Source organism: Clavelina lepadiformis, chromosome 4, assembly GCF_947623445.1.
Source record: "Clavelina lepadiformis chromosome 4, kaClaLepa1.1, whole genome shotgun sequence".
NCBI classification, from domain to species: Eukaryota; Metazoa; Chordata; class Ascidiacea; order Aplousobranchia; family Clavelinidae; genus Clavelina; species Clavelina lepadiformis.
This window is the reverse complement of record NC_135243.1, coordinates 17917654-17945038: the sequence shown is the minus strand read 5'-3', so window position 1 is coordinate 17945038 and position 27385 is coordinate 17917654. Positions and strand designations below refer to the sequence as shown.

Below are 27385 nucleotides of genomic sequence, written 5' to 3'. Positions count from 1 at the left end.
GCCCGTGCTTATTAGGCGTATTTAAAGGTGGGTGATTTTGTTCTGTGTTTTCTAACGCAAATATAACAAAGTTCAAGGCCTGGAACGCAGTTGATTAAACGTTGAACGACGCTCGCGCCTGCTCGTTTAAGGGTTGTGTAGCTATTGCAGTAAAGCGAGCATACCTGCAAGCAGTAGTAGTAAGTCGATCTGGGTCACGGCTAAAATCGGAGGTTGGCTTGGCTTATACCCGACGGCGGTTGAATCGGTTTTCAAAGAAGTTTTTCAACATTGAATGAGATCAGGAATTAAACTGGGACAGTTCAGGAGACTTCAAACATCTAAAAGTAAAATTAAGAATTTGTTGAACGTCCTACGTGGTGCTTTAAAGAACCTATTTAGACCAATCAGAAGGCAGCACTGTTGGTGTTGTTTTCTATCCCGTGAATTACCCTAGCAATTTGCGCGCTTCAATGTCCCAGGTCGTGTGCAGAATTAGGCTAGAAAATAAACGACTTCAAATTGCAAACTTGGTCAAAACATTTTGCATCATCCACAAGTATTCCTTTGCTTATCAGACATTTTTGACAAACTTCAACGGCATCCCAACTTGGTGTCTCCTTCAAGGACACCCACTTGAAACTAGGGTTGGATTATCCGGATAGCGGTTAACCGCAGGGTTTTTTTCTATCTGATATCCGGATATAAATCTGCCGGTTAACCGGTTAAAAGAGTATCGTTGCTAATGCGTTTTACACTTTTTAATAAGTTTGAACATTCTTTGTTACGTAGAGGCTGACTCCCGCTGAGCGCAATTAAACCTTTTTTCACACTTCTATTGTCTTATACCAGGGGTGGGCAACCTTTTTGAACCCGAGAGCCGCTTTGGTTGTTAAATTTTTACTGACGAGCCAAGTCATAAGAACTTATGACGTCATAAATAGTTATATCGTTTAATTTTTCCATATCTGCATTCCTCAATCGAAAAATATCATTAAATTTGAATAATTAACAACTTGTCATGAATGCTGGCCTAAATAAGGAAAAGAAAAAGAGAGAAACGTTCATAAACGGTAGTCTTGGTAGCCTATACAATTTCTTTGAAATTTTACGATTCGACTAGAAGAGCCACAAAAAACATGCCGGAGAGCCGCAGTTTGTCCACCCCTGTCTTATACTTTCAACTACGGTACTCGTAAAATGCACGAGTGAAATTTAGTATCACGTCACAAAGAAAGCATAATGAATGATTGAATGATGCATTGTGCTTTATAAGGAGGGCGTTGCAGAAGCAGTGAACATTAAATTTGCGTGATTTTTCTCGTATTCGCTCGTACTGCGCGTGTGCGTAGATCTGCAATAAAACTGTGTAATGATTTTACAATCCATTTTTCATGCAAACCTCGTGAAATCGATTGTTTCACTTAGCAGTTATCTAACCGGTTAGATAAATTCCAAATATACGGATATATCCGTTATCCGGATAGTAAAAATTATTGATATCCGAACTAACCCTACTTGAAACAAGTAAACTCTTCTAATGGCTTCGTCCACTTGTTCAAATATTCCAAGCATCTTTCATATAAAGATTTGCAATTTCGGAAAGGAAGTTTTTACCCTCAATTTCGTATCCCTCTGTGCGTTTTTGAGAAAGAAGCTCTTTAACTTTAAGGGACATAAAGTTTTGATTTTTCCTTTCTTCAAGTAGTTTTTGAATTGATTCCAAACTTGTCAACACTTCTACAACAGAGTTGCTTGCCCTTTCCACGGTTTGAATATGTATGTGAAAAACAGACATTAGTGTTTGCAGATGCCACATGTATATCTCACTCATTTCATTCTCAAAGAATTGTTTGATGATTGTAGGTGGATGTTCTTGTGACAAAAAGAAGGATCTTAACGGTAAAAACATTTCTATCAATCTTGTGATTCCAGGAAATAAAGAGAGCCAGCGAGTATTGCTATGAGAAAGAAGTTTTCTGTATTCGACGTCTGCAAATACACAGTATCCTTTCAGCTTCTCAGTTCTGACTGTGTAAATGGAAAAATATTGATATATTTTGCTAATTATAGTTTCAATATCGATGCTGATTCGTTCATCACCATAATGGATACATTTGTTCAAAACCTGCGCTGGACAGCCTACTCCAATTAACGATGCGCTTAATGTTTTCTTTAACTTCGCAAACACATTGTTACCAAGCTCATTACGCCTCAATCCTCCAAACATTGTACTGTATTGCAATTGTCTCCTGTGAACGCCACACACTTTTCAGAGAGTTCACTTTTTTCCAAACTTTCTTTTACATATCCAGCAATAATTATGTATCAGCGGTCTCATTATGCCTGTTCTTAAATTCGATCAGTTTAGATTGTATACCACCATTCTTCCAGTCAAATCTGTAATCTGCAATCTTTCTAGTCAGTGCTTCAAAATCTTCTTCAGCGAATATACGCTCTTATCGTTTCAGACATGTTTTAAATTTTGCAATATCGACCAAGATATAAGGCCTTCAGCTACTAGCCCAGCTCCACTCATCCATGTATCATTGTATCCCAAATAGAGCGCTGTATTGTCGTTTATGACGTAACAATGAAATTATTACCCCTAACGCAACAAACAATTTAAAAAATGCCTGTAATAGCTGCTAGGACGCCCTATACACACAAGTCATCGTTTGACAAAGTCATAGCTTCATTGTGATCAGGCGCATTGTCTTTTACAAAGCCAACATGGCGCCAGCAGTTCGCCACTATCTGTTGTGTCACAACATGCCAGCTCTTTGCAACAAACTGTACAGCATCTAATACAGAAATTTTGCGGCTGACGTCAATTGCTGATGAGCTTGAAGACAGATTGTCATCAGCGATTAAAGATAACATTAACTTTACCAACTCTGCGCGGAAGCGTGTCTTCACGTTTTTGATGATGTCTTGATCCATTGGTTGCAACACTGACGTAGTGTTGGGTGGCAAAAAAAACAAGTTCAATATTTTTTGGAACACATTTTGGCGGGTTTGGGTGCGCAGGGCAATTGTCTACTAACAAGCAAATCTTTGGCTTGCCTTCAAGTTGACGGTTCCATTCCTTCAACCAGTCTTCAAACAAGATGGAAGTCATCCAAGCCTTTGAATTTGCTTTGTAGGTGACAGGCAGCTTTGTTACATCCAAGGCTTTGAAACATCTTGGACGTTGGGATTTGCCCAGCACCAGTAGTTTTTTCTTGTCAGTGCCATCCTTTTAGCGCACACCATAATGGTTAGACGTTTCATTGCTTTCTCGGAACCTTGCAGCTTTTCATTGGCATAGCACAACGAGCCATCAGGAACAGCACGATAGAATAAACCTGTTTCATCAGCATTGTACACACGATCGGTGGTGTACTCTTCTAAAATCCTTCTCATCTCAGTTTGCCCCCATTCTCCAACACCTTGCTTATCTGCACTTGCTGCCTCACCATGAGGTGACTCCAAACAATTCCCGTCTTCCTTTCCACCTGGAAAGCCAACTTTTGCTAGCACTGTAGCCTTCAATCCCAAGCATGTTTAAAAACTCCTCAGCCTTTGCTCGAATTAGCGTTTCAGTAGGCCTAAGTAGCTGACCTTTCAATCGCATTGCATGAAACTAGTCATTGACAGCTGACTCAACATTATCTTCTTTGCCCATTCTTATCCGGTTCCTCTTTAAACCTCGTCCACAAAGCATAGCCTACTGATGTTGTTCACGCAGTTTTTGCCTCATTTTTCTGCCAATCTTGCGAAGTAGGCCTACTTTTTGATATCCCCACCAACGCCGCTAACTGCCGAACTGTCAAGGAAGCGTCTATATTTTTTCTTCGTTTACTTTAGTGAGCAATTTCACTTTTTCTGCTAAACTTTTCTGTACCGTTCTGTTTTACAAGATGGACGCAATTGTACCGAAGGAAAAGCGACTATGAAGCTGGCACGGCCTTATATGAGGTCATTGTCGATTGTTACTGCATCGATCGTCATTGTTTCACCATAATCACTCATAATGCAATTGCATCTTGTGTTAAAACGAACGAAATACTGTTTTTTGTGTCATAACCTAACGATAGGAATTGCGAACCTGTGTCCGAATTAACAGGAGTTTTTTACGTTCCATTTTTAGTTTTGTTCCATTCCCAAGTATTTTGGCCGAATAAAGCGGTTGTCCGGGTTAAGCGGATTCGACTGTATTTAAAAACAATATCGTAACGATTTCGGCGCATAATGAGAGCTTGGAGAAGCTTTGGTGTTTCACTAAAAGGCTTCTTTACAATAGACTAAGGGTCGTTGATCATTGTGAACTATAATCTTTTGTCGGTACGTATACTGATCAAAACGTTCCAGACCAAACACAACAGAGAGAAGCTCTTTTTCAATCTGAGTTCAGTTTTGCTCCGTCTTGATCAGGGCTCTGGATGCATATTCAATAGATTGATCAAATCAAATCTTTTGATAATAAAATTGATTGGGCTTCCCCTTAATTTGTGGAACGCAAACGATTCGGCTAAAATGTGGCAAAGGAAAACATACTCAGTCGATGATATCAGAGTTAAACATTTATCTGAAGCTTCACATAATGGCAATGAGCTGTCTATAGGGACGTGTATGGAGTACTATGGTAAATAATATTATTACCTGAATATTTGTACTTTTTAATACCCATCCAAATAATAATTTTACATTCAACAATGGGTATGCAGGCTAAACGGTTAATAACTCGATTGAATCCCATCACTGTGTGTAACCCAATTACATGACACAACTTTAACATTGTGTTATCCTACGCACAAGCTTTTCGTTCCATAAAGACCTAATCTATTAGCGGTATATTGACACGTCACAGTCACGAACGACAGCTTGGCATGCTTATCGCGAATCTACAAGGAAGCCGGGGGCGTCGGGAAGACTGGTTACGCACCAGAAACAAGGGGTACGCTATGACACCTAGAATACCGAAAATGCCTGGATATATACAGAATGTGGGTAGACTAAGTACCTTAAGCATTTAGCGTTTCATCAAATTGGCACAATCAGTTCTCTGGCACAGTTTGGCTACGTTGCAAATTTTGATTTCATTTCAAGTTACTTTTCATGTTAAAATGGATTTTACTTTCAATTGGGTTTCATTTTACTTTCAATTGGGTTTCATTTTAAAATGGATCGCACTTTTGTTTTCTTTATTTTGCTTTCCACTTTAAAATGAAATATACTTTTGTTTCATTTTCTTTTCATTTTAAATGAGGTTCTATTTAACTTAGATTTACTTTCAACTTGAAAATCTTTTTATCTTCTGATTTTAAAGTAAAAATCATTTTAGGTTATTTTACATTTAATGCATTTAAATTTTGCTTTCAATTTTATTTGAATTTTTTTTTAAAGTTTTTTAAATTTGATATCTTTTTAACTTAAAATTTAAATAAAAACTAAAAGTAGAAAAAAACTACAAATTTACGATTTATAAGAAAACAATTTGGTTGTTTGGAATAAGCACCATGCTGCTATGTGTCTTTTCAAAATGTGATAGTTTTTCAAAAACAAAGCAGTTTTTCTGAAATTGACATCGTTTTTTGTCGAATTTTATTGAGAATACCGGCGCGAGGATTTCGATTAAATAATACAAACACTGTTTATTGGCACTTTAATATTAGAGTACAAGGGTTTCGTTTATGTTGACATTTTTTCTTTTTTGAAGTTGGGGAATTTTGTTGCTTTAAAGAAGTTCTGTTTCCGAATTTTGTCTTTTTGTTTACGTTTCATTCTTCATGTAATTTCTTTTACGCCTAGGCCCTAGAAGATCAAGAGTAACCGTATCCTACCTTGATACCATGTACTGATGCTTTTATGATAGAAGCGAAAATAAACAACAGCATTTGCCTGATTAGTGATGACTGATGACAATATTACGTTTTTACGGTTTACCAAAAAAAGTAAATTTAACCTAGAAATGTAGAATAAGTAGGCTACCGTTGCTAAATTCAGTATGTTCATTGTAAACTCAGAATTGGGCTCATGGAGAAAAAGTAATTATTCTTTATGCCACCTTTACGTCATTCTTGGCCAGTCCTATTAGACGGGGAAGTCGTTAGGTTAAGGATAATTATTGCTCTCCAGTTAAACACTTGGCTACGCAATAGTAAATTGATACTCATATGCGGCATTTAGGCCCCTGGTAGTTTATTCAACAAATGCGACGTACAATTATTTGTTTCAGTTTTCTGTTGAACATAATGCTCGTGACTGAATGACGACATATCAGCAAGCACGTATCAAATTGAATTACAGTAAATTATCATCTAATTAATTGTTTCTTGTAAACATCCTATACCTTTCTTAAAATCACTGGCTCACCATATATAAGCTTACGTGAAATATATCAGCCAGTGTATTTGTATGTTCTTCGCACAATTACTTTGGGTAGAGACTCAGAAATTGACAATATGCGAACTTTTATCACATGTGTTTTATGTGTGTGCTTTCTCTCGGTCAATGCTACCGGTAAGTACTACAAATGTAGAAGAAACACAGTATAGTAGATTATAAAATACTTTATCTCCATCAGGCAGAAAGACTGCAGTTTTCGTTAGAAAATATCGCTACTGAATATGTGGTATTATTGCCAAGTGTACTGGGTAATTGCATGTACAAATAAAATTAGATTTTGTGGGATATTGTAAACAGTGTTCAAACTGAGAAATTCTATCTGTGACAGATATTGATGTCAACGCTTTTTTGCGACGCGTGAGAACTTTTGGTCATACAACAATACAGCCAAGGACATTTTTTACTCGAAGGCCTCACACTACAGCATCTTCACCGGTTGACATTAAACCAACGGTTACTGCAGATACCACCCAATGCTTTGATCAACCAAATTGTCCTCCAGTTTTTTATCACAAGTAAGTTTTAAAATATTTTCATACCATAAAAACACTGATAACATTTTCTGGTTACGACTGGTACGGCTTCGGCTCCACATTAAATGTAAATATTACTAGTAATTGGTTTAACAAACATGAACGTTGTTTAACCACTTTATTACGACATCACTTGATGCGGCTTAATAACACATTACTTCAGTTTCGTCTCGGTGGACGGGACATGTAACAACCGAGTGGACAAGAATAAAGGTCGAGCTAATCGTTCTTACAAGCGACTAATTCAAGCAGATTATTCCGATAAAAGAGGTTAGCGGGTTAATTATGTGCCAATAAAAATTCCAAAACTTTGTGCAATTTTGCATAATGATGAATCAATCTTAAAATAGCACTTTCACGGGATAACGCAGGTTGTAATTACACTTACAGGGTCCCCAAGGAAAGGAAGACAAAATCAGAAGCTACCTTCTACTCGGTTGGTTTCTACCGTAATGTCGAATTCTGTGACCCATGAGTCGTCAGTTGCATCTCATCTTGTACCACTCTGGGGCCAGTACATTGCGCATGATATCGCACATACTCCCGTGATTAAAACAGGTCGGACTTCTAATGGCTGTCCGTTGTTTAAGCTACTGTACTTGATGAAAGCATATCATTGTTGCTGGTGTTGTCTAGTGTTGGTATCATTTGGAAACTGTACATAACTGTATGATGCAAATCTAAATAAAATGCTTTTAAAATATACCACAGACATCAATGGAGATTCTTTAGAATGCAATTGTGACAATCCTGCTACTGTTGGGTGTTTCAATATCCAAATTCCAGAAGACGACGTTCAAAATGAAGAGGAAGGAAAAACCTGCTTTCCATTAAAAAGATCTCAACCAGTTGCTGACTCTGATGATTGTAAGATGAATGTGAATTTCTTGAGATTTCTAACTATAGAATAGCGTAGTAGATATATAGTAGGATAGTCACTATCTGGTATATATTGTATATTAAAGTATAACATACCTTGAAATCTTGTTGAAGAAAATAAATGTCCTTCAATATTGTGCTTAGCCACGTTATCCGTACTTTGTTTTGAAAGGTGACACGTCGATTCGGCAGCAATTCAGTGATATAAGTGCTTATATTGATCTTGGTACAATATACGGAAGTTCTCAATCTCATCTTAATTCTTTAATGGATCCAAATTCAGGTCTCATTGTAGTAGATGTTCATCAGAATCTGCTTGTTAGTAGGCTCTATAAAAAACCTTGAAATTAAAATCCAACTTCTTTTCTACTTAGACATTGGTTTATTGAGAGAATTCGATGTGCGTTATCACGGCCGCGGCGGATTAGATCTTCTTCCCGTTCAAAGTGAAATAAACTCATCAATAGCTGAAACAATGCAATGTCCCATTATCCACAAGCCTAGAGATCTTCCTTGCTTTGTTTCAGGTAAAAGCGTATATCGAGGTTATATTTGAAGAACATTGGTTTGGCTAACGTCATATCATATCATCAAGAGTCAAGGACAAGGCAGGCACCCTTGGGCTTACGATTTCAAGAAAGCCTAATGTTCGCAAACCACAATAGCTGACATAAATGAAACACAAAATAATTACACAAAAATTAGATGATAATTTGTAGCAGTATACGAATTGCCGTGCGTTTCTACAGCATGGCATGTTTTTCACTGTCTATACTTTATAATTTATGTAATTAGCAATGATGATGTAATACTTCTTTGCTGTAACCTAAATTTCCCACTTGGCTATGGCCCATTTAAGGCTTTGCGCGCGTGTGGGCTCTGTTTATATCATTATTTTGTGATCACTTGTAGGAGATGTACGCGTTAATGAAAACAGCGCTTTGATAACTCAACATACCTTGTGGATGAAGCAGCACAATCGCATTGCAAGGGAATTGGCAAGCATAAATCCTTCGTGGAAAGGATCTCTTATATTTCAGGTGGTGTTAAATCATTACAAAAATGCATGCTTTTTGTTTGGAAAAACATACAATTTCAGACCGTATCTTACAGAAGACCTATTTCACTTTCAGACCACTAGAGCTATCGTTACTGCCCTTGAACAAATAGTAACTTATGACCATTTTCTTCCGACAATTATTGGAAGAAAACACATGCACAGATTCGGTCTCAATCTCGTTCGAAAGGTTAGCTATACAAGCCAAAACATGAAAACAGTGTGTGTAGTCATAAACAATCCAACATATAAATGTTTATTTGTAAGTCTACGGCTCAAGCATGTTCATTTAACAGGGTTACTGGTATGGGTACGACTCAACTTACGACGCAACAGTCTCCAACGCCTTTACCGCAGCCGCCTTTCGTTTTGGACACAGTATGATCAGGAGTACACTCTCGAGACCTCAAGCATCCTGGCGAAATAGTCGTAATTCCGAGTTAACTCTCAAAGACAGGTTAGGAATTTTTTTATTCATTCTGAAGCTAAAGTTAGTAATTCATATCTCAATGCTTTGGAGGAAATATTACTACTTTCTATCATGGTTAGTTATCAGTTCAATGAAATTTGGTCAACTGATACATTTATCAAATTTAAAAACCTTGACCAAGTAGTTGGATACTGCTGTGTAAAGATGAAATTTTTTTTTTAATTTAAAAATGTTCGCCTTTGCGAAAAGATGAAGAATCGTATTGGCAAGGGAAAATGTTGGTCATGTTTCAAGGCAGTATTTCCAAATGCGATATCGATCTCTTACAACTTATTTGTCTTTGCAGTTTTTTCAACAGCGAGCCCCTTATGCACGTGGAAGGTGCCGGGTCTATTGTGAGAGGATTTCTGAAAGATAAAGCACAAAAAGTTGACTCAAGTTTTGTGGACGATTTAAGAAACTTTCTATTTGCAGAACCTGGTGAGTTATTCAGTAGCACATTTTAATCCAGCACTGCCAATAACTGCCAATATGTTGAAAATTCAATGTCATAGTTTTACACAAAGACAACAAAACTTTCCGAAAATGGCCAGTTCGTGACTCAGTTTGATTATTTTAAATAGGGAAGTATGGATTAGATCTGTTGGCAATCAATATACAACGTGGAAGAGACCACGGTATACCATCTTACAATAAATACAGAGAGTTTTGTGGTCTGAAGGTTGCAGAATCATTCGGAGATTTTGTTGATATGCCTGAAGAAAATAGAAAGAAACTTGCTTCTCTATACCGGTTTGTGTAAAATAGTATCATGTTTACTTGTCATATATTGGTAATGGTAGCGAATTTAGGTGCTTAGGCGAAAAGATTTACCGACACCTTAATTATCCTGTAGACACGTTGACGACGTTGATTTGTATATCGCTGGTGTCAGCGAATATCCAGTAGAAGATGGATCAGTTGGACCAACTTTTGCTTGCATTATCAGCTACCAGTTTCGTGACATACGCAAAGGGGATCGTTTTTGGCATGAAAATGGAGGCATTTTCGAATACTTTACTAGAGGTAACGAAAACATTGTTATCATTCCAGAATAAAGCTTGTCACAAAATATGTCCGGAGACGTATAACTTTGGATCAGACTATATTTTAGAATATACGTTTAATCCTTTATAGATCAATTGAATGCATTGAGAAGTGCAAGCTTTTCACGCTTGATTTGTGATGTCATGCCTGACATGGAAACAATTCAACCACATCCAATGCGCGTTGACGGTTTTGGTAACTACAAAAGACCTTGCCAGAATTTTCAAGCATTAGATTTACGGCCTTGGCAAGAAAATGGACCATCACCACGGTCTTCACAAAGATCCAGTTTTGAAAATCCTGGTAAATGTTTTAACTGAGTAGGTTTTAGTCAGTCAGGTCAGTGACTATGTCGCAAAACTATTATAGGGTTACATAAACTTCTTAGAAACTCACTTATCAACTCTCGAAAATTTTTTGCAGATACCGAATGGACATCTTGGTTTCCTGCATCCACTAGAGATGGTCATGTCATGACAGCCTCAATAACTCTTAACCATGTTATGCGTTATCGACCTGATGAGGTTTGCCATCAGGTTCTGGATACACAAACAACTAAAATAAATGACGAAACGCTGGTGAGGTTTCAGTGCTCACCGGGAACAATCAAGCATACCGATTATCCTCCGGTGAATTCTAACGATGGTAAGAATCTTTCACTTAATTTCAACTATTTCAAAGAAGATTATAACAGAAATACAACAGTCAAGATATATTCGACAATAGCATAACGTTTCCTTTGCCGCTATAAAAATAAATTTTCTCAACGCTGACAATGGTAGCGCCAGCGAAATACAGTAGAAGCCACTTGTTTGGACAATACCTTGGCATCGGACCAACACGGTCAAAATACACGAATATATACAATAGTCGAAGCCAGTGCAACATGACTCGGCTCGACACAGTTGACCACAATCATGAAAGAGTAGTAACAACCAACATGTTTTGGTTTTAAGCAGCTGATAGGGTTATTTTAAGCCAAGAAATCAAATTTAGTTAACAGTTTACTCACATGAAAGAAAGGTGTATTATTATGTATTAGGCTGTATTATGCTCTTGCATCTGATGCCAACTACTGGCATCAGATGTCGGATACAGCCACAGCGGCAAAAAGCCCTTTGTAGACATTGTAATTCCATCTTCGATGCGACTTGTTAGCACCCCACCGGCGTTTCATGATAAAGATGACTTAGGTATGGCCTAACCGTCTGCGTACCGGCGTCGGCCTTCACTTATCGTGCCCCAAGCAGAATAAACTGTTTGCGCGTTCTGGATGTCAACACGGCCGAGCAACTTCTCGATTCCTCTGCCCCAACATCTTATCTGGGTGGCCAACTATTGAATCATTTGGTTTAAACGACAAGCTGTGTCGTATAACTGATATTAGCATGTCTTATCTGCTTACGGTGTACCTGTAGTTGATTTCATGGTAACGTATTTGGTTTTTCTCCGTCACATCAGCAAGGCAATATATATACTGTATATAAGACTATTTTGCTCGCGCTAGTATCGTCAGCATTAATAAGGTTAAATTTACAAAGATAAACCCTATGGTTTATGAAACTGTTTTGTCTGTCATATTTTTGCTAATGTATTTACTAGACGCTGCAAACGTTATGCAAAGTTAAAAGTTGTTAACCTTTCGCAAGTACGTTATTGAAATAAACTATAACCTTTAATACCTGATATCAGCATTACAATTTGCCTTATATATGTTAAAAGCTTATTGGAGTAAATGGTCTGACAGCTCGACACCTGATAGGTCAGATGGTGATGACGTTGAACTGCGGTTGCCAAGACAATCAGATTGCTTCAAGCCACTCGCTATTCAAGTTCAAACACTAGATGGCGTAAGTAAAAGAAGCTATTTCTACCAAAATTAGTTTATATAAAAACTTAGATCAAGCACTCAAGCGGAATTTATTGAAAAACGAACGTTTTTGACAGATTCCCGCAAGAGAAACGGAAGAAGTTTTTGAAGAATTCAGTGTTCATTTCGGATTCATATGCCGGGCTAAACAACAGCGTTCTGGAAAATGCAGCGACTACAGAGTTAGATATTTATGCAGACGAGGCCAAGGTGAGACGTTTCATTAGGCCTGATAAGAACACTGAAATGTAAATTGTACTTTCGCTTTTACTGATATAAGTTACTGGAATATTGCCAGTGAAATTATTTTCACCTTACCCCCTCCCTTATTGATCCTTCTTTAGCTCAAAATACCGACTCGGGGTGGACAAACTGGATAAGTACTGACACAATGGACAACCGAGGTGACCTTGAATATCTCGCAAACGCCAGAGGGACACCCGGACTGTGCAGGTTTTTTCTTTTAATTTGCCATTTTAATTCACTTATTCGTTGACTTGCTTTTTGATTGTGAAATCTGAGAAGTCGAATTATACTATACTATACATTAATGCTGATTCAATAGTTGGTTAATATTTTCTTGCTCCTATTAACACGTGTTTTGACATTTTCAAGGAGGCCAGTGGATATAGAAGTGAGAACGGTCGAGGGAAAAATTCCTGCGAGTGAAACCGGTGATATAATTCGAAGAATGCGACCTGACTATGGCTTCACATGTTTTAACTCTGAACAGCCAAAAGGAAGGTGCCACGATTACGAAGTTCGGTATTTGTGTCCAGGTGAAGCCCTTTTTATTTGTTACGCATTCGAATGCATACACATGACAATCTATTGACTACGTTTGTTTTCCTTATCTATTTTCATGTCAATTTTTATCATAGACAATATTCCCATAAGAGCATATGCAAAATGACTTAAATGTTTATAATGTTCATATTTATTCATTTAAAAACGCAGTTTATTTTTCAGGAACATCCAACAGTTTACCATTTGACGGTAAGTCTATAATACTGTCAACCGAAACTAATCTTTGCTATAGTTTTCTAAAACAAGAACTTAAATCAATGTTGTTGATATTCTGTTGGGCGTGGCGTTTATTTCATCTTCCTTATTTTGATTTATTTCAGTTCAAAGACAAAAAAGTTTTCTCTGCCGAAGCTACCGTGTATGCTGTTAATGGGAATTGTGCACAGTAATATACCTCATCGTTTGTAAAAGGACATTTTATTTTCTTGTTTGTTTTAGTTTATATTTATTTAGCTTATATATTTTCCCGGTACACTAATTTTTACATAAAAACATCTTGTTTTAGAACCTATAGTATATATAGAGAGGTGCATAATATTTCTTGTCATAGTCAAACAATTATCGGTTTTCACCAAACGATTTCATAATTTCAAAATTCGTTCCTTTATATGGGGTTAAATTGCAGTTTTAATGTTTTTTTTTTAAATGAAAGCCTAAAATTCCGTTTAGGTATGTGTTTATTTTAGCTATGTGCTTAGCCTTTTCTGATATTAATCGTCGAGTCAACAGTAATTAGCCTTTGTTCATTCATAAGCGCATCAACAATCTTTCAAAACTGTTCCTAATGTTTGTTTTTTGGTGCAACTTTGGTATAGAAATGTCGTGAATGTGTTGAAATAAAATAACGATATAAAATGCAGCGGACAAAAAATATCAGACAAAATCTCATGCCATTTGTGCTTAGCAAAGTGTATAACCAGCGGAACAAGTTAATATAATTCTGAATAAACATCAGTGCACACGAGAGGGCAGCGCAAAACTTAAAAATAGTTCGCAACTCTAGTATTTTATAGGAAAAGTTAAGGAGAAAACGTAAATTTGAGGAATATAGTATTGAATAAAAGTGAAGTATTTAGCGAAATTATGTGATTAGATCAGAATTCTCATTCTGCTGTTTAGATTATTCCGTATTTGGGTGAAGCATGACCAGTTTATAACTTTTGAACCTAATGAAACTTAAACGGCTTTAACAGTAGTTTTTTCAAAGGTTAAAAAGTCTCTTGCGAACACCACATGGACTACTAGTGTACATAACAGTAATAACAAGACTTAATTTTAAAAGTTTCCGCTCATGCATTATAGTTGCGATACGTTTTTCTCGGTCTATACTCTATGGTACTATGACACCTTATCGAAAGACACTTTATCGAAAGACACTTTATCGAACGACACCTGATCGAAACGACAGATGATCGAAAGACACTTTATCGAACGACAGTTAATCGAGCCGACAGTTGATCGAACGACACTTTATCGAACCGACAGCTGATCGAACGACACTTTATCGAACCGACAGCTGATCAAAACGACAGTTGATCGAACGACATTTTATCGAACCGACAGTTCAAGCAAGATTTTTGCGTGTTTCTCAAACATTGAAACAATGAGCCATTGTGATGTGCGGTCTTTGTAATGGTGTGCATTAATGAATTGTGATGTATATATCATAAAGTTGACGATTTATATTTTATATCTATATTTTATATTTGTATCATAAAGTGTACGATTTCGCATGGCGGCCGGCCCGCCCACATATTAATAAGATATCACAAGAATACGCACGAGAATTACTAAGTACGAGAGTAACCTAGAAACCTATGCGTCGTAGACTGATGAGATTATTACAGGTTAGTAGAAACATCATCTGGCTTCCTGTATACATCATAATTGTAAAACTAAAGAAAGTGAATTTAGTGTAAATTAGGTATTTCTAAAAGTGACACATTTCTATAAATTCTTCTTGTTACGCCGCGCCCCCGCTGTGAAAAGAGAACGAAAAAGAATAGTTAGTCAAGTTATTGGTGCGTAAATGAGTAATACGCTTCAATGCGGAGAGAGAGCAAAATTATATAAATATCACAATATCTCAAAAATTACAAAATCCAACTTTATCAAACAAACATGGACAGATACCTGAACATTTTTTATGAAAAGTCACCAAATTTTAATTTTCTACAGCAAACAATGCAACGGTACGCCACGTTTTGCTATGACTGTGTGCGGGAGAAGCAACAGTCGATTCGATCAACTGTCGCTTTGATCAGCTGTCGGTTCGATAAAGTGTCGTTTGATCAACTGTCGGTTCGATAAAGTGTCGTTCGATCAACTGTCGTTTCGATCAGGTGTCGTTTCGATCAGCTGTCGTTCGATTAAGTGTCTTTCGATAAACTGTCGTTCGATTAAGTGTCGTTCGATAAAGTGTCTTTCGATCAGGTGTCGCGTCACGATACTCTATACATAACTTTTGTGTACTGCGAGTGGTACATTATGTTTGGTTAAGTATGTTTGGTGTTGATTCTTGTACTCCTGTAAGTTACAAAACATGCATTGACTATAAAAACAGTGATTCTCGGGCTTTCGTTTTTTAATTCGTGAGCCATACACAAGGTATACGATATACAACATCATCTTTACTGTGTGAGGTTTTATTTTCCTTTTAGAAATTTTATATCAGAAATAATCGTTTTGTTACCGTTAACTTAATAAAGAATATCGTGAATTAAAGCTATGATTTTAAACTTTTCTCTACGCTGCTGACATGTAAACAAATTTAGGAATCAGCCAAACGTTGAAATTTAAATCGTTTTCAATTTTATCTAGTTTTTCGTTTCTTGAGTTTTGCACATAGTTTGTCAAACGTTCCATATAACTAATGACGTTTTATAGATTTTTACTATAGATTGCACGTTGTCCTTTTGCATCGTATGTGCAATGCAGCCCCTCCTGTGTGCTTTCCGTGACGCGACACCTGATCGAAAGACACTTTATCGAACGACACTTAATCGAACGACAGTTTATCGAAAGACACTTAATCGAACGACAGCTGATCGAAACGACAGTTGATCGAACGACACTTTATCGAACCGACAGTTGATCAAACGACACATTATCGAACCGACAGCTGATCAAAGCGACAGTTGATCGAATCGACTGTTGCTTCTCCCGCACACAGTCATAGCAAAACGTGGCGTACCGTTGCATTGTTTGCTGTAGAAAATTAAAATTTGGTGACTTTTCATAAAAAATGTTCAGCTATCTGTCCATGTTTGTTTGATAAAGTTGGATTTTGTAATTTTTGAGATATTGTGATATTTATATAATTTTGCTCTCTCTCCGCATTGAAGCGTATTACTCATTTACGCACCAATAACTTGACTAACATTTCTTTTTCGTTCTCTTTTCACAGCGGGGGCGCGGCGTAACAAGAAGAATTTATAGAAATGTGTCACTTTTAGAAATACCTAATTTACACTAAATTCACTTTCTTTAGTTTTACAATTATGATGTATACAGGAAGCCAGATGATGTTTCTACTAACCTGTAATAATCTCATCAGTCTACGACGCATAGGTTTCTAGGTTACTCTCGTACTTAGTAATTCTCGTGCGTATTCTTGTGATATCTTATTAATATGTGGGCGGGCCGGCCGCCATGCGAAATCGTACACTTTATGATACAAATATAAAATATAGATATAAAATATAAATCGTCAACTTTATGATATATACATCACAATTCATTAATGCACACCATTACAAAGACCGCACATCACAATGGCTCATTGTTTCAATGTTTGAGAAACACGCAAAAATCTTGCTTGAACTGTCGGTTCGATAAAATGTCGTTCGATCAACTGTCGGTTCGATAAAGTGTCGTTCGATCAACTGTCGGCTCGATTAACTGTCGTTCGATAAAGTGTCTTTCGATCATCTGTCGTTTCGATCAGGTGTCGTTCGATAAAGTGTCTTTCGATAAAGTGTCTTTCGATAAGGTGTCATAGTACCGTGCTTTCTATAATATAATTTCAAAACATTACAGAACGAAGCGCATACAAAATGTGCTTAATGTTTTGCAGTACAGTATATACAACTACACGTTTTGTTTTGAAAGGGAAGATTAGAGAATGAATAGAATCTCGGACGTTATGTATTGCAGTATAAAACAAGCCATACTTTAGGTAAAAGAACCTGAAAATTAACAAACCAGTCCCAGCATCGGCATTTTATCAAAAATTTTACATGATATAAATATGCATGAAAGTAAGTAACTCAAATCCTCATATGAATATCCTCAAAATGTCGAAAGCAAATTTGGAATCTTATAACGTTCAGACCACACAGTACACAGAAAAAGTGCGAAATTCCAAAATGACGTATTGGACCTAAACACCATGCATTAACAGTTACTTTATGATAACTGATAAGCATGCTTTCATAGTAAACGTTGTAGTGTTACTAAATATTGTAATGTCATGAGTAATCTTTCATCGTTCCTTATCATGAGTTAGGTCTACATTTCTAATATTTCCTGTATTATACGCACTATATTATCCTATAATAGAAATTTGCGACAAGACTTTTTTCTTTATGCTATTGCTTCGTTCGAAATCCGAAGTTAACGGCCAACCGAAACGAGTAAGACTGACCAAAATATGTAGCCTACATAACTTGTTTGGTATTAAGCAAAAGTCCAACTTCTGATCTTGTAAGGAAGAACAACGTGGTGAAACTGAAGCTATGAGTTATGTTAAAAATGCTCTTAAAGTCATGACTAAAATAGGTAACATATCAAAGTGCAATGCACCGCCACGGGAATTGAAGAGTAGCCTACTGTATAATAATGCCACGTCAGCCAAGTATACGACATCACTAAAACAGGCGACACAATTTGTGACAGTCCAAAGTGTGCGTGCATATATCAAGTTACATTGTGTCGTTGCATATTGGTACTGAAAAGTGAATTTGTTACTTTTGTTTAAAACGTTTTTGCAAAAATTGTATGCGTGAAAGTTACCGTCAGAAAAAATCTTCGAAAACAATCCCAAACGTGTCAACGACTTCCTATATTTGTACAGTAGTTATAAAACGTCCTTCACGGAAAACGGGCTTTGAGATTAATCACAGTAGTCGAGGCTAGATACGTCAGCGAAACTACGGTCGTGGTACAACAGTTGCTACAAATATGTGCATCGTGATTAGCCAAGGAAATTAAACTTTCTGTAACAATTGTGAACAATGACGCAATAATATTTCTGCGGGAAAGTTTTCTTGACCTCTTGAGCATAATTTCGCTTCAAGGCGTTTAGCGTAAATTTCTGACGCAATACGATGCTATATTTGTTCCAATTAGACACGATTTATTATATCTTAAACAGTCTTTAACAAAATAGGTTTTACAGTTCTTTTGCATATATTAGGCATAGCTTGTCCAACGAAGTGTTTGTTAATAAATGTTTTGCAAAATATATGCTAATTAGCGCTAAAGATATCCAGTACAAGAAGCGAAATTGGAAAGCGCGATACAAATTGCAACACGCTTAGGAAAATGGGAAATTTTTGCCTCCCGGGAATATTATGCAACGCGGTAAGACGCTGTTTTTTTCATCTTCGACATTATTTAAGAACCGTAAATTAAGTCGAAGAACAAGATTTCAGACTGACGCCTGATATGATTGATAAAGAAAAGAAAGTTAATTTTAGAATATTTGTCTCTAAAAGTCTAAAAATCTCTAACAGTTGGTAGAGAAACGCTTGGAAAAGATTATTTTTCGTTTATAATCGACTCTTCTCCCTTAACAGTTAAAGCTTAACAGTTAAACGGTTGAATATTTGATGCGATATGTCTGTAGAAACATTTTCGGTTCGGACAAAATAAAGAGCAGCAAATATATTCAAAAGCAAGGATAGGAAATCAGTCTAAAATTTCAGGGTTTAGGGAAGAGAAAAAGAAACTCTGTAACCTATTGATATATTTTTATAGCTGAAGTCAAGTTTATTGTCCCTTTTTAACTTGACATATTTTTTTATATAAAAAAATGCTTTTTCAAATTTGGAGTTTATTTGTGGCCACCTGTTGTTTTGCAGAAATCAACGCTCAGCAAAGGTGCCCCGAAGGTACGTAAGTTATTAATAAGAAAAATAACTGTATTGTTGTGTGTTAAGTCGCAAAATACAAAGAGCGACATAAAGTTTTGATTTACATTTGCAATTCAGCATCTTGTGACAAGGCACTGAACGTTTTCTGTTGCTTCCAGGTGGTTCTTCGGTGACTCTTTTCGACCGTTTCCAATTTGGCTTACAATGCAGAAATCCATTACCACAACCAGGGACAGGGCCTCGACCCATCTTACCGCCGACCACCCCACCACCGGTCGAATCTTTTTTTGTTCCCCTTGAACCAGACCCACCTGCACCTTGCCCACCAAAACCCAATTGTCCTAAAACAATAGAAAGGTTTGTAACATTTTATTAAAACTTTCGCTATTGTAATGAGCATGGTGCAGCATGCTGCCGTCTTGAATAATTGCGACATGCTGCCTAATGGTTCATGAATTTATTCTTAATATACTGTGTGTTGGACATTTTACGTATTTTCAATAACTTTTATGCTTGTAAGCTTGTGAAGAATTAAAGAATGTAAACCAAAACTAAAACAAATCCTGAAATCAGGTTTTTGTAATCCGTTAATTAGTCACGACATCGTATAATAAGTTCTTAATTAAAACCAGAAAAGAAAGATTTCAAAGAGAGATTATCTTGCCAACGCAACTCAATCAAATATGGTTTGAACAAGATTACTGTGACATTTTCTCAAAAATATAAATTTGCCTCCGGGTAAACAAAACACTCGTTTTATCAAAAGCAACTTTAATTAAATTTAATTGCCTGCAACCGATATTTCGGATAGCAAGATTGTATTAAAATAAGTCTATTTTAGCAGAATTCTTCCCATTTTATGCGAAAAAACATGGAATTAATCGATTTCCGTAAATAGAACATGTCAAATTTTAAGCCTGAATTTACATGGAATCCCAAATTGTCCGGAAAAATAAAGTTAAAAATACTGGTATGTGTTTAGACGCATTGCATGGTCACAACCATATTGCAATTGAAAAAACACTGCAGAATGCAAATACCGTTTATACTGGATTAAAAGGCGCTCTCGATAGGAAAGCGTCCGGAATATTTCTAGAAATGACCATATCAATAGATCCATAGCGTACGAGTTAGAAATGTGCTAAACGTTCTCTTATCACCAAAAGATTCAAAAAAGTGAACGAACTGTAACTACCGAACGTACGTATACTGATCAACAGCATTAGAAATACGGTATTTAGCGCATACAGTAATAGTAAAACGAATCTACTAAAGCAAGAAAGGAATAAAACAGTAGATGCCGCGGCTTCTATTTGAGTAAATATATAACACGTGATGTAAGAAAACCTCAATCGTGTTGCAAAATGACTCTGTCAAGCCGCCTATACCGTGCTTAGCAAAAGTGCGTTTAATATTTTTATGAATAACTTCCTACTTTAGCAACGTGAAGAGTTTGTTTGTTTTGGGTGGATATAAACCAAAGCAGTATGCGCTGTTCATATTTAAATATTTCCTTTTAGGAAATCACGCACATTGATTTAACTTATCAAACTAAAAATTAGCAAAACGCCACCAAATGACAATAATGGTAAGAAAATATATTTATTTTCCAGGATACACTTCATACTTAACAAGTAGGCCTACATAAACTCTCTTTTACACTAATATACTTAATGCAACGTTTTTCATTGCTTATGCAAAGCTCTTGCATACAAAATATTTCAGAAACAAAGTAAGAAAATTAACTAAATTGCATATTTGCAATGAATTTTCGTACAGAGTACGAATATAACAAGCTACTAAAGCAAAAGCCAAATCATTATGAATGTTTCAAAGCACAGTATCGAAGGGTTTACTGTAGGCCTATTAATATTTGACAATGTTCTGGCCGTATAATTTATGCTCAGAATTATACAAAACATAATTAACTCAAGACCAATATAAGTGTATTAAGCTTGAAACTCTGATAAACGTCGTGCGTTTGTGTACTACAGACGATAAAATAAACCTCAGGCAAAAGATTTGCTTAAAATAGTTTCGACCTTGTCCACACAAGACGTGTAGGCTCCATCTTCAAGGATAAATGATATTCCTTGAATTACCTTCATATGTTGCTTAGCAGCCTATACTGACAAGTTTGTGGTTAATGCAATATATGTAAGCACAACAATACTTTGTAGATTTTATCGACCAGACGGAAGCTGCAACAATTTACTGGATGGGAGAAAGGGTAAAGCCGGTCAACCGCACAAACGTTTGCTACCAGCAGACTACTCCGACGGGAAAGGTTTCACCTTTAAATATTTTTGTGTAAAATCTCCACAAAAAGTTAATGACGTAATCCACATTCTCTTGGATCATAACAAAACGGATTATTGGTACTTCCAAACAATCATGCAAAAGTAACACCGCCTTGTTTGTACAGCCTTACCTAGACGCGGTCAAGGAAACAGAGATTTACCTTCGGCTCGGATCATATCCACCACAATGAAGGAAGTTGTTAGACGTGAATCACCAGACAAGACGAACTTTGGTGTGATATGGGGACAGTTTATTACCCACGACATCACAGACACGCCAGTAATCGACAGGGGTAAGTATCGTGGCAAAACAAAGCACGTGTTACATAGAAATAATATTATGAATCACGTCTAATTGAAATTGCAGAGGGAAGAGGTATAGATTGTCGGTGTGGGACAAGGGACCCAGGATGCCACAACGTAGATGTTCCGTTTAATGACAGATTTTTTGTTGAAGAAGGAAGAACCTGCTTGCCACTTGTCAGATCTCAACCGGTTCCGGATATTGAATGTAAAATAAGCATAAAACTTGTTTTTTAAGAAACTAAAAATTTAAAGAAAGCAGAACTCATTAGCTGAAAACTCTATTTATGCCACCATGTGTAAAGAAAATGATTGTTTTCACCATCCCACAAGTGTAAAACGTCTGTTCACAGGCAACAGTAGACTATGATAAGCATAAGGTTGTTCCTTTGTACTTCTGAAAATTTGAACTTCTTTTCCTCGAAGGTAACACTGATGTGAGGCAAACAAAAAATGACATCACGCCATACCTTGATGCGGGAACTGTGTACGGTCACAGTCAATTTCAGCTGGACGAGCTTTTGGATAAGACATCACGTAGGCCACATTAGCGGTTTATGCAAACAGCTATGCCCCATGCAGGTTGATGAATGTTGTTTATTTTGCATTAAGCGATCGGAGAGTTGAAAACCGGTCAGCTTCATCCCCATGGATTTTCACCGCCTCACGCGCCTTCGCTGCCTCTTGTCACTCAAGTACACTCTTCGTTGCGCGATGTAGCTTGTCCATTTGGGGTGCACAAGCCACAGAACGTTCCATGCTTTGTTGGCGGTAGGTATTTACATGATGCTCATAAAGCGGAAAATTGTATTCAAGTGTCTTGCTGTCTAAACAGATATAATCTCATATAGGTGACGTTCGAGCAAATGAAAATCCAGCGCTGGCTTCCATGCACACTTTGCTCGTGCGACTTCACAACAAACTTGTTAAAGATTTGAGCAACCTTAATCGTAACTGGGACAAAACAAGATTAATCAATGTATTGATACGGTTTCTACAAATAGATTTTAGCGTATTGTGTAACAGAATAGAAATGTCGACCTGGTCCATTTTCGTATGTGAGTAAGGGCATCAGTAACAAATTTGACTTTTTAGACTGCAAGGCTAATAGTCAGCGCTGTAGTTCAACGTGTTACCTACAAACAATTTCTACCTGAGCTCTTGGGACCAACTTACATGAAGCGATTTGATCTTGAACTAAATGAAGAGGTTGCGTTTTAACTATACATATTTAAGCGAAACATGATTTATGAAACAAAAATATGCATTCTTTAAATCCTATTAGCAAGTCGTACAGTATTAAAATATTTTATCTAACGTATCAACAGGGGTACTGGTACGGTTACGACAGTAGTTACGACGCCACAACTAGCAACGCATTTATCACAGCTGTTCTCAGAGTAGGACACACTTTGGTTAATCCAGAGTTATCACGGTCATCGCCAAACTTTGGTACTCAAGGAACAACTTTAAATTTAAAAACCAGGTTGGTGAAACAAAAGTTAACAATGATAACATAACGACCAAGCAAGTTCTAGGTCTAGGAGATTCTATGCTTTAGATGTGGTTTAACTACATTATTTTGCAACAATGCTCATTGGAAATTTAGCTTTTTTGATTCCAACCCACTTCTAACCACCGACCAAGGAGGAGCAAATTCTATCTTAAGAGGTTTAACCAAAGATGCGGCAGAGATAATGGACAGCACCATAGCTGATGACTTGCAGAATTTCCTTTTTGCCCCTCAAGGTAATATGATATCACTCTTTTTGCTTTCATCGTATGTAGAAAAGCAGCCCAGTGCTCACCTCCAATTAAAAGCGATAATTGCTTCTGTAAGACTGGACTTCTACCAATTCTGTTGATCAACTCAACCGAATAGGCTGCTGTTATTACAGCAGAATAGAATAACTTTTGTGCCTTCACTTAAATGCAGATTGCAAAAAGATGTGGCATCAATTCATGCCATCTTGTTACTCTATTTTCCAGACTTTTTAGGCAGTGATCTTTTGTCACTAAATTTGCAAAGAGGACGAGAACATGGTGTTCCAAGCTACAATGCCTTCCGAGTTTTTTGTGGACTGAAACGAGCAAGACGATTTTCTGATTTTACAGAAATACCCAGAAATCGTCAAAGAAAACTGGAAGGGCTTTACCGGTAAGGAGATTTTTTGCGAAGCTTTCGCGGAACAGTGCTTGAATCCACATTTACTGGCAATGTATTGCTTTCATCTGTGTTTACGTTAGAAATGTCGATGACGTTGATCTTTACATTGCCGGAATTTCGGAAACGTCAGTTCCGGGTGGTTTGCTTGGTCCTACTTTTGCCTGCCTCGCTGGGTATCAATTCCGAGATTTAAAGAAAGGAGATCGATTGTGGCACGAAAATGGAGGAGCATTCACAGTCTTTACACCCGGTAAGAGATTTTTTCATGTTTTCATCTTCCACTCCTTCGTGACGTTGTTGTCATAACATAACTTTGGTGAGGTTGACGAGGTGCATATCACATAACGAATAACTGCAATAACCATATGGAAACTTGAGATAATGTTTATCAAAGCACATCAGCGTGTTAAATAAATCGCCTAATTAGCTACTTCATTTATAGCCTGTACCTGCTGTGTAGGTACTTATTGCAACCACTTGATATGGAACTCGATTATTTGCGCTTTTACCTTTCGGCTAACTTTTAATTGAATAGCCTAATCTATAGTGGGCAAGGTCATATATCCTATATCATAATCAAATACACTATTCGTAACAGCACAACTGGAAGCAATCCGTCAGTACACCCTGTCCAAAGTTTTATGCGATAATCTGAATGACATGAGATCTGTTCAACCGAATCCATTTCTGCAAACTACCGTTAGGGGTAATTCGAGAGTCCCGTGCTATCAGATACCGCGACTTAACCTGGAAGCTTGGAGAAGCGGAGAATCAGAACCACCCTTCCCTGGTAATTTATCCCCAATACTGCCGTTACAAAGTTTTAACTTAAAACAACGGTTTAATCAAGTCATATTGTATTTTCAGAATCGGTCAAACACGAGTTTACATCTTGGTTTCCAGCAACTCATGACGACAAGACTCTAACCTGTACTCAGGTACACAACGAACTGTTAGCAAACAGACCAGATGATGTTTGCAGCCAAGTTTTAGGTTTTGAAGAGCGCACGGTAAATGGAAAGAAGCAAGTACGTTTCAGTTGTGCGGCTGGATCCATTCGGGCTACTGATTACCCTAACGTCGATGCCAGCAAAGGTAAGTAGGGAAACCAACTATGCAGTAAAATATGTGTAATGAAAAGGGGGTGATGACAAACGATTTTCAGTTAGGTTTTTAAAGATGAAAGTTAGTAATGGACTTAATGCAATGCTACAGGATAATAGTTTACAACTTCATTTAGGTGTTTGGGGTGACTGGGAAGATATTTCCACACCAAGTGGCCGAAAACAGGACGATGATGAAAGCTTAGACTCGCAAACGAGCACTTGTGAAGGACCAATTGCTATACAAGTCCATACTCTTGGCGGAGTAAGTCAACATGTCATGTAAAAGTTTTCATTTTATGTTATAGGTTTTATCAAGTTTACAGATGTTTGAACGCACGTAATACTAAATCTTGACGAAATAAACGGGTTTAGTATTGCAACAGCAATTCCTACATTAAAAATGACTTGTATAGACGCCTGCCAGAGAAACCGGTGAAGTATTCCGTAAATTCAGTGTCACAGCTGGGTTCTTGTGCATGGGAAATGATCAAAGGAGTGGTCGTTGCCAAGACTATCAAGTGCGCTACTTCTGCAAAAAAAGTAAACTTTTCTATCCTACTGTATTTAAATACATTATTAGTATCTACGGTTTAGCTTTTACTGTACTAAAAAAATAAAGGTTATTCTAATGGTAGTAGTTAAACAAGATATGTACGCTTTAGTTGGTCGTTCAACTCGTAACCCGCCACCAAATACTCCCGCGCCCAGTTCCGCTTTTGTTTGGACCAACTGGCTAAGCGTAGATAGACCGTCAGGCGATGGGGATCAAGAATATCTTTTCAACGTTGTCAGTAGGAATGGATTTTGTAGGTGAGTCACCTAAAACGTTTTAACTCGCTTACAATTGTATATTTGAGTAGCCTACGTCGAAATAATATGGATAGACCAGGCGTCTTGCTTTGCAGTAAAATTTTTGTTGTGACGAAAGCTAGCCATCGGGCATTTAATTAAAAAAGTTATCACGTTTTCACGAATTATAATGAAATGACATTACTATTAGCGCAAAATAGAGCTCAAACGTGGCTAATAAATGCTAATGAGTGGATCTTGGAATGCAAGATGCAATTACACAAAAAAATAGAACATAGGCTATACATTCCTTAATTGTTTTAGTAGTGCAAAGTTAAAGTTACACCCAGCATGCTGCCTTGTAACTGAAAACATATATGCATATACTGTATATCTAAGCCAATTATTTAAAATTATAGTATGCAAATTATCTCTAATGCAATTATAGTAGGCGTAATATGTAGTTTAAAGTAGACCAGGCTAACAGCGTTATAATTTGTATTAACAGACACCCTGTGCAGATAGAAGCTCGAACTGTACGCTCGCATATTCCAGCCAGCTTTACTGGAGACATTTTCACGGCTTTCTCACATACAATTGGGCTTGAATGTCGCAACATCATTCAACCTTCGCGGCGATGCAACGATTACGAAGTACGCTATCGTTGCAGAAGCACTGGTAAGTACTTTGCAAACATTTTTTACCTTTAAAATAAATGTCATTTGGACGTGTGATAGAACATGCTACAATTGTTCGTTGTCTTATCTGTTTATCCCTTACGCAGATATTAACGGTTTGGTTCCGTTGAGAGATTTCCCCAGCTTTCTACCTCCCGGTACGTATCAACTATCAATTGTATGCAATCAGCATATTTAACTACTCATGTAGATTTTTGAAAATTGTAGTAGCTACAGTATGATGAGTTGAAAACAGTTATTTCCTTAAGCAAATTGTGTGGTAGGTTACATAGATCACAAATATAAGTTTTTCTTCTTTAATGGTAATATTCTATCTAATAACACAAATCTTTGTTTAGACGTGCAAAGAAGGAAACAAGAATTATGCAGTGGTTTTGGCGTCTGTTGTGCTTAATTGGATAGTTGCATTATCTTGCACGTTTAGAACTCTCTTGTTATAATATCTTTGTATGTTACCCCCCAATATCGTGTTATCTCATGTATACTGCGTTTTCGAGAGTATTCATACGTGCATATATGCGATATTGTATAGCCTGTATATTGAATATCGGAGTTTCACCGTTAGTTATTCATTTGTTGGTAATAACAAAGTAAGATTTAGCTATTATAGCTAGAGCATTGCAAATTTGTGAGTACGCAAATAAACTCCAACTTATCGTCCATAATAATAGCGGTTTCACAATGAAACGTGTACAGAAATCGTGGTGGTGTGCCTGAATGACATGTTCTAATTATAAAGCTGGATATCGTTGGTATAACAACAGACGTCTGGCTTCATTTCAACAAGAACTTTGTACGTAATTAAATAACGGAAAATTTGCTTAACAGACTGTCTGATTATTTGTTAATTGGCTTATTTAGAGTAATGTTTATCGATGGCCATCTCTATGATATAC

The 27385-nt window shown here is 37.0% G+C and overlaps 2 protein-coding genes across 2 annotated transcripts; both read left to right on the top strand.

Moving 5' to 3' along the window:
* The first annotated feature begins 6366 nt into the window (after window positions 1-6366).
* LOC143453282 (salivary peroxidase/catechol oxidase-like) lies at window positions 6367-13890 on the top strand. Its single transcript, XM_076954554.1, has 21 exons — window positions 6367-6483; window positions 6698-6884; window positions 7066-7172; window positions 7293-7460; window positions 7614-7769; window positions 7954-8064; window positions 8156-8308; window positions 8694-8821; window positions 8915-9028; window positions 9135-9295; window positions 9615-9748; window positions 9892-10060; window positions 10164-10333; window positions 10445-10657; window positions 10778-10999; window positions 12077-12204; window positions 12302-12434; window positions 12569-12677; window positions 12840-13003; window positions 13194-13220; window positions 13352-13890. Exons 1-21 carry the CDS (start codon window positions 6426-6428, stop codon window positions 13399-13401), a joined length of 2862 nt encoding a protein of 953 aa, XP_076810669.1. The 5' UTR covers window positions 6367-6425; the 3' UTR covers window positions 13402-13890.
* Window positions 13891-18990: 5100 nt separating this feature from the next.
* LOC143451570 (eosinophil peroxidase-like) lies at window positions 18991-27314 on the top strand. The gene is made up of 21 exons (XM_076952229.1): window positions 18991-19144; window positions 19285-19483; window positions 21307-21413; window positions 21552-21719; window positions 21794-21937; window positions 22156-22266; window positions 22342-22500; window positions 22581-22708; window positions 22825-22938; window positions 23058-23215; window positions 23339-23478; window positions 23719-23887; window positions 23977-24146; window positions 24495-24686; window positions 24764-24991; window positions 25137-25264; window positions 25416-25542; window positions 25665-25812; window positions 26300-26469; window positions 26576-26626; window positions 26828-27314. Exons 1-21 carry the CDS (start codon window positions 19066-19068, stop codon window positions 26881-26883), a joined length of 2946 nt encoding a protein of 981 aa, XP_076808344.1. The 5' UTR covers window positions 18991-19065; the 3' UTR covers window positions 26884-27314.
* Window positions 27315-27385: the final 71 nt, after the last annotated feature.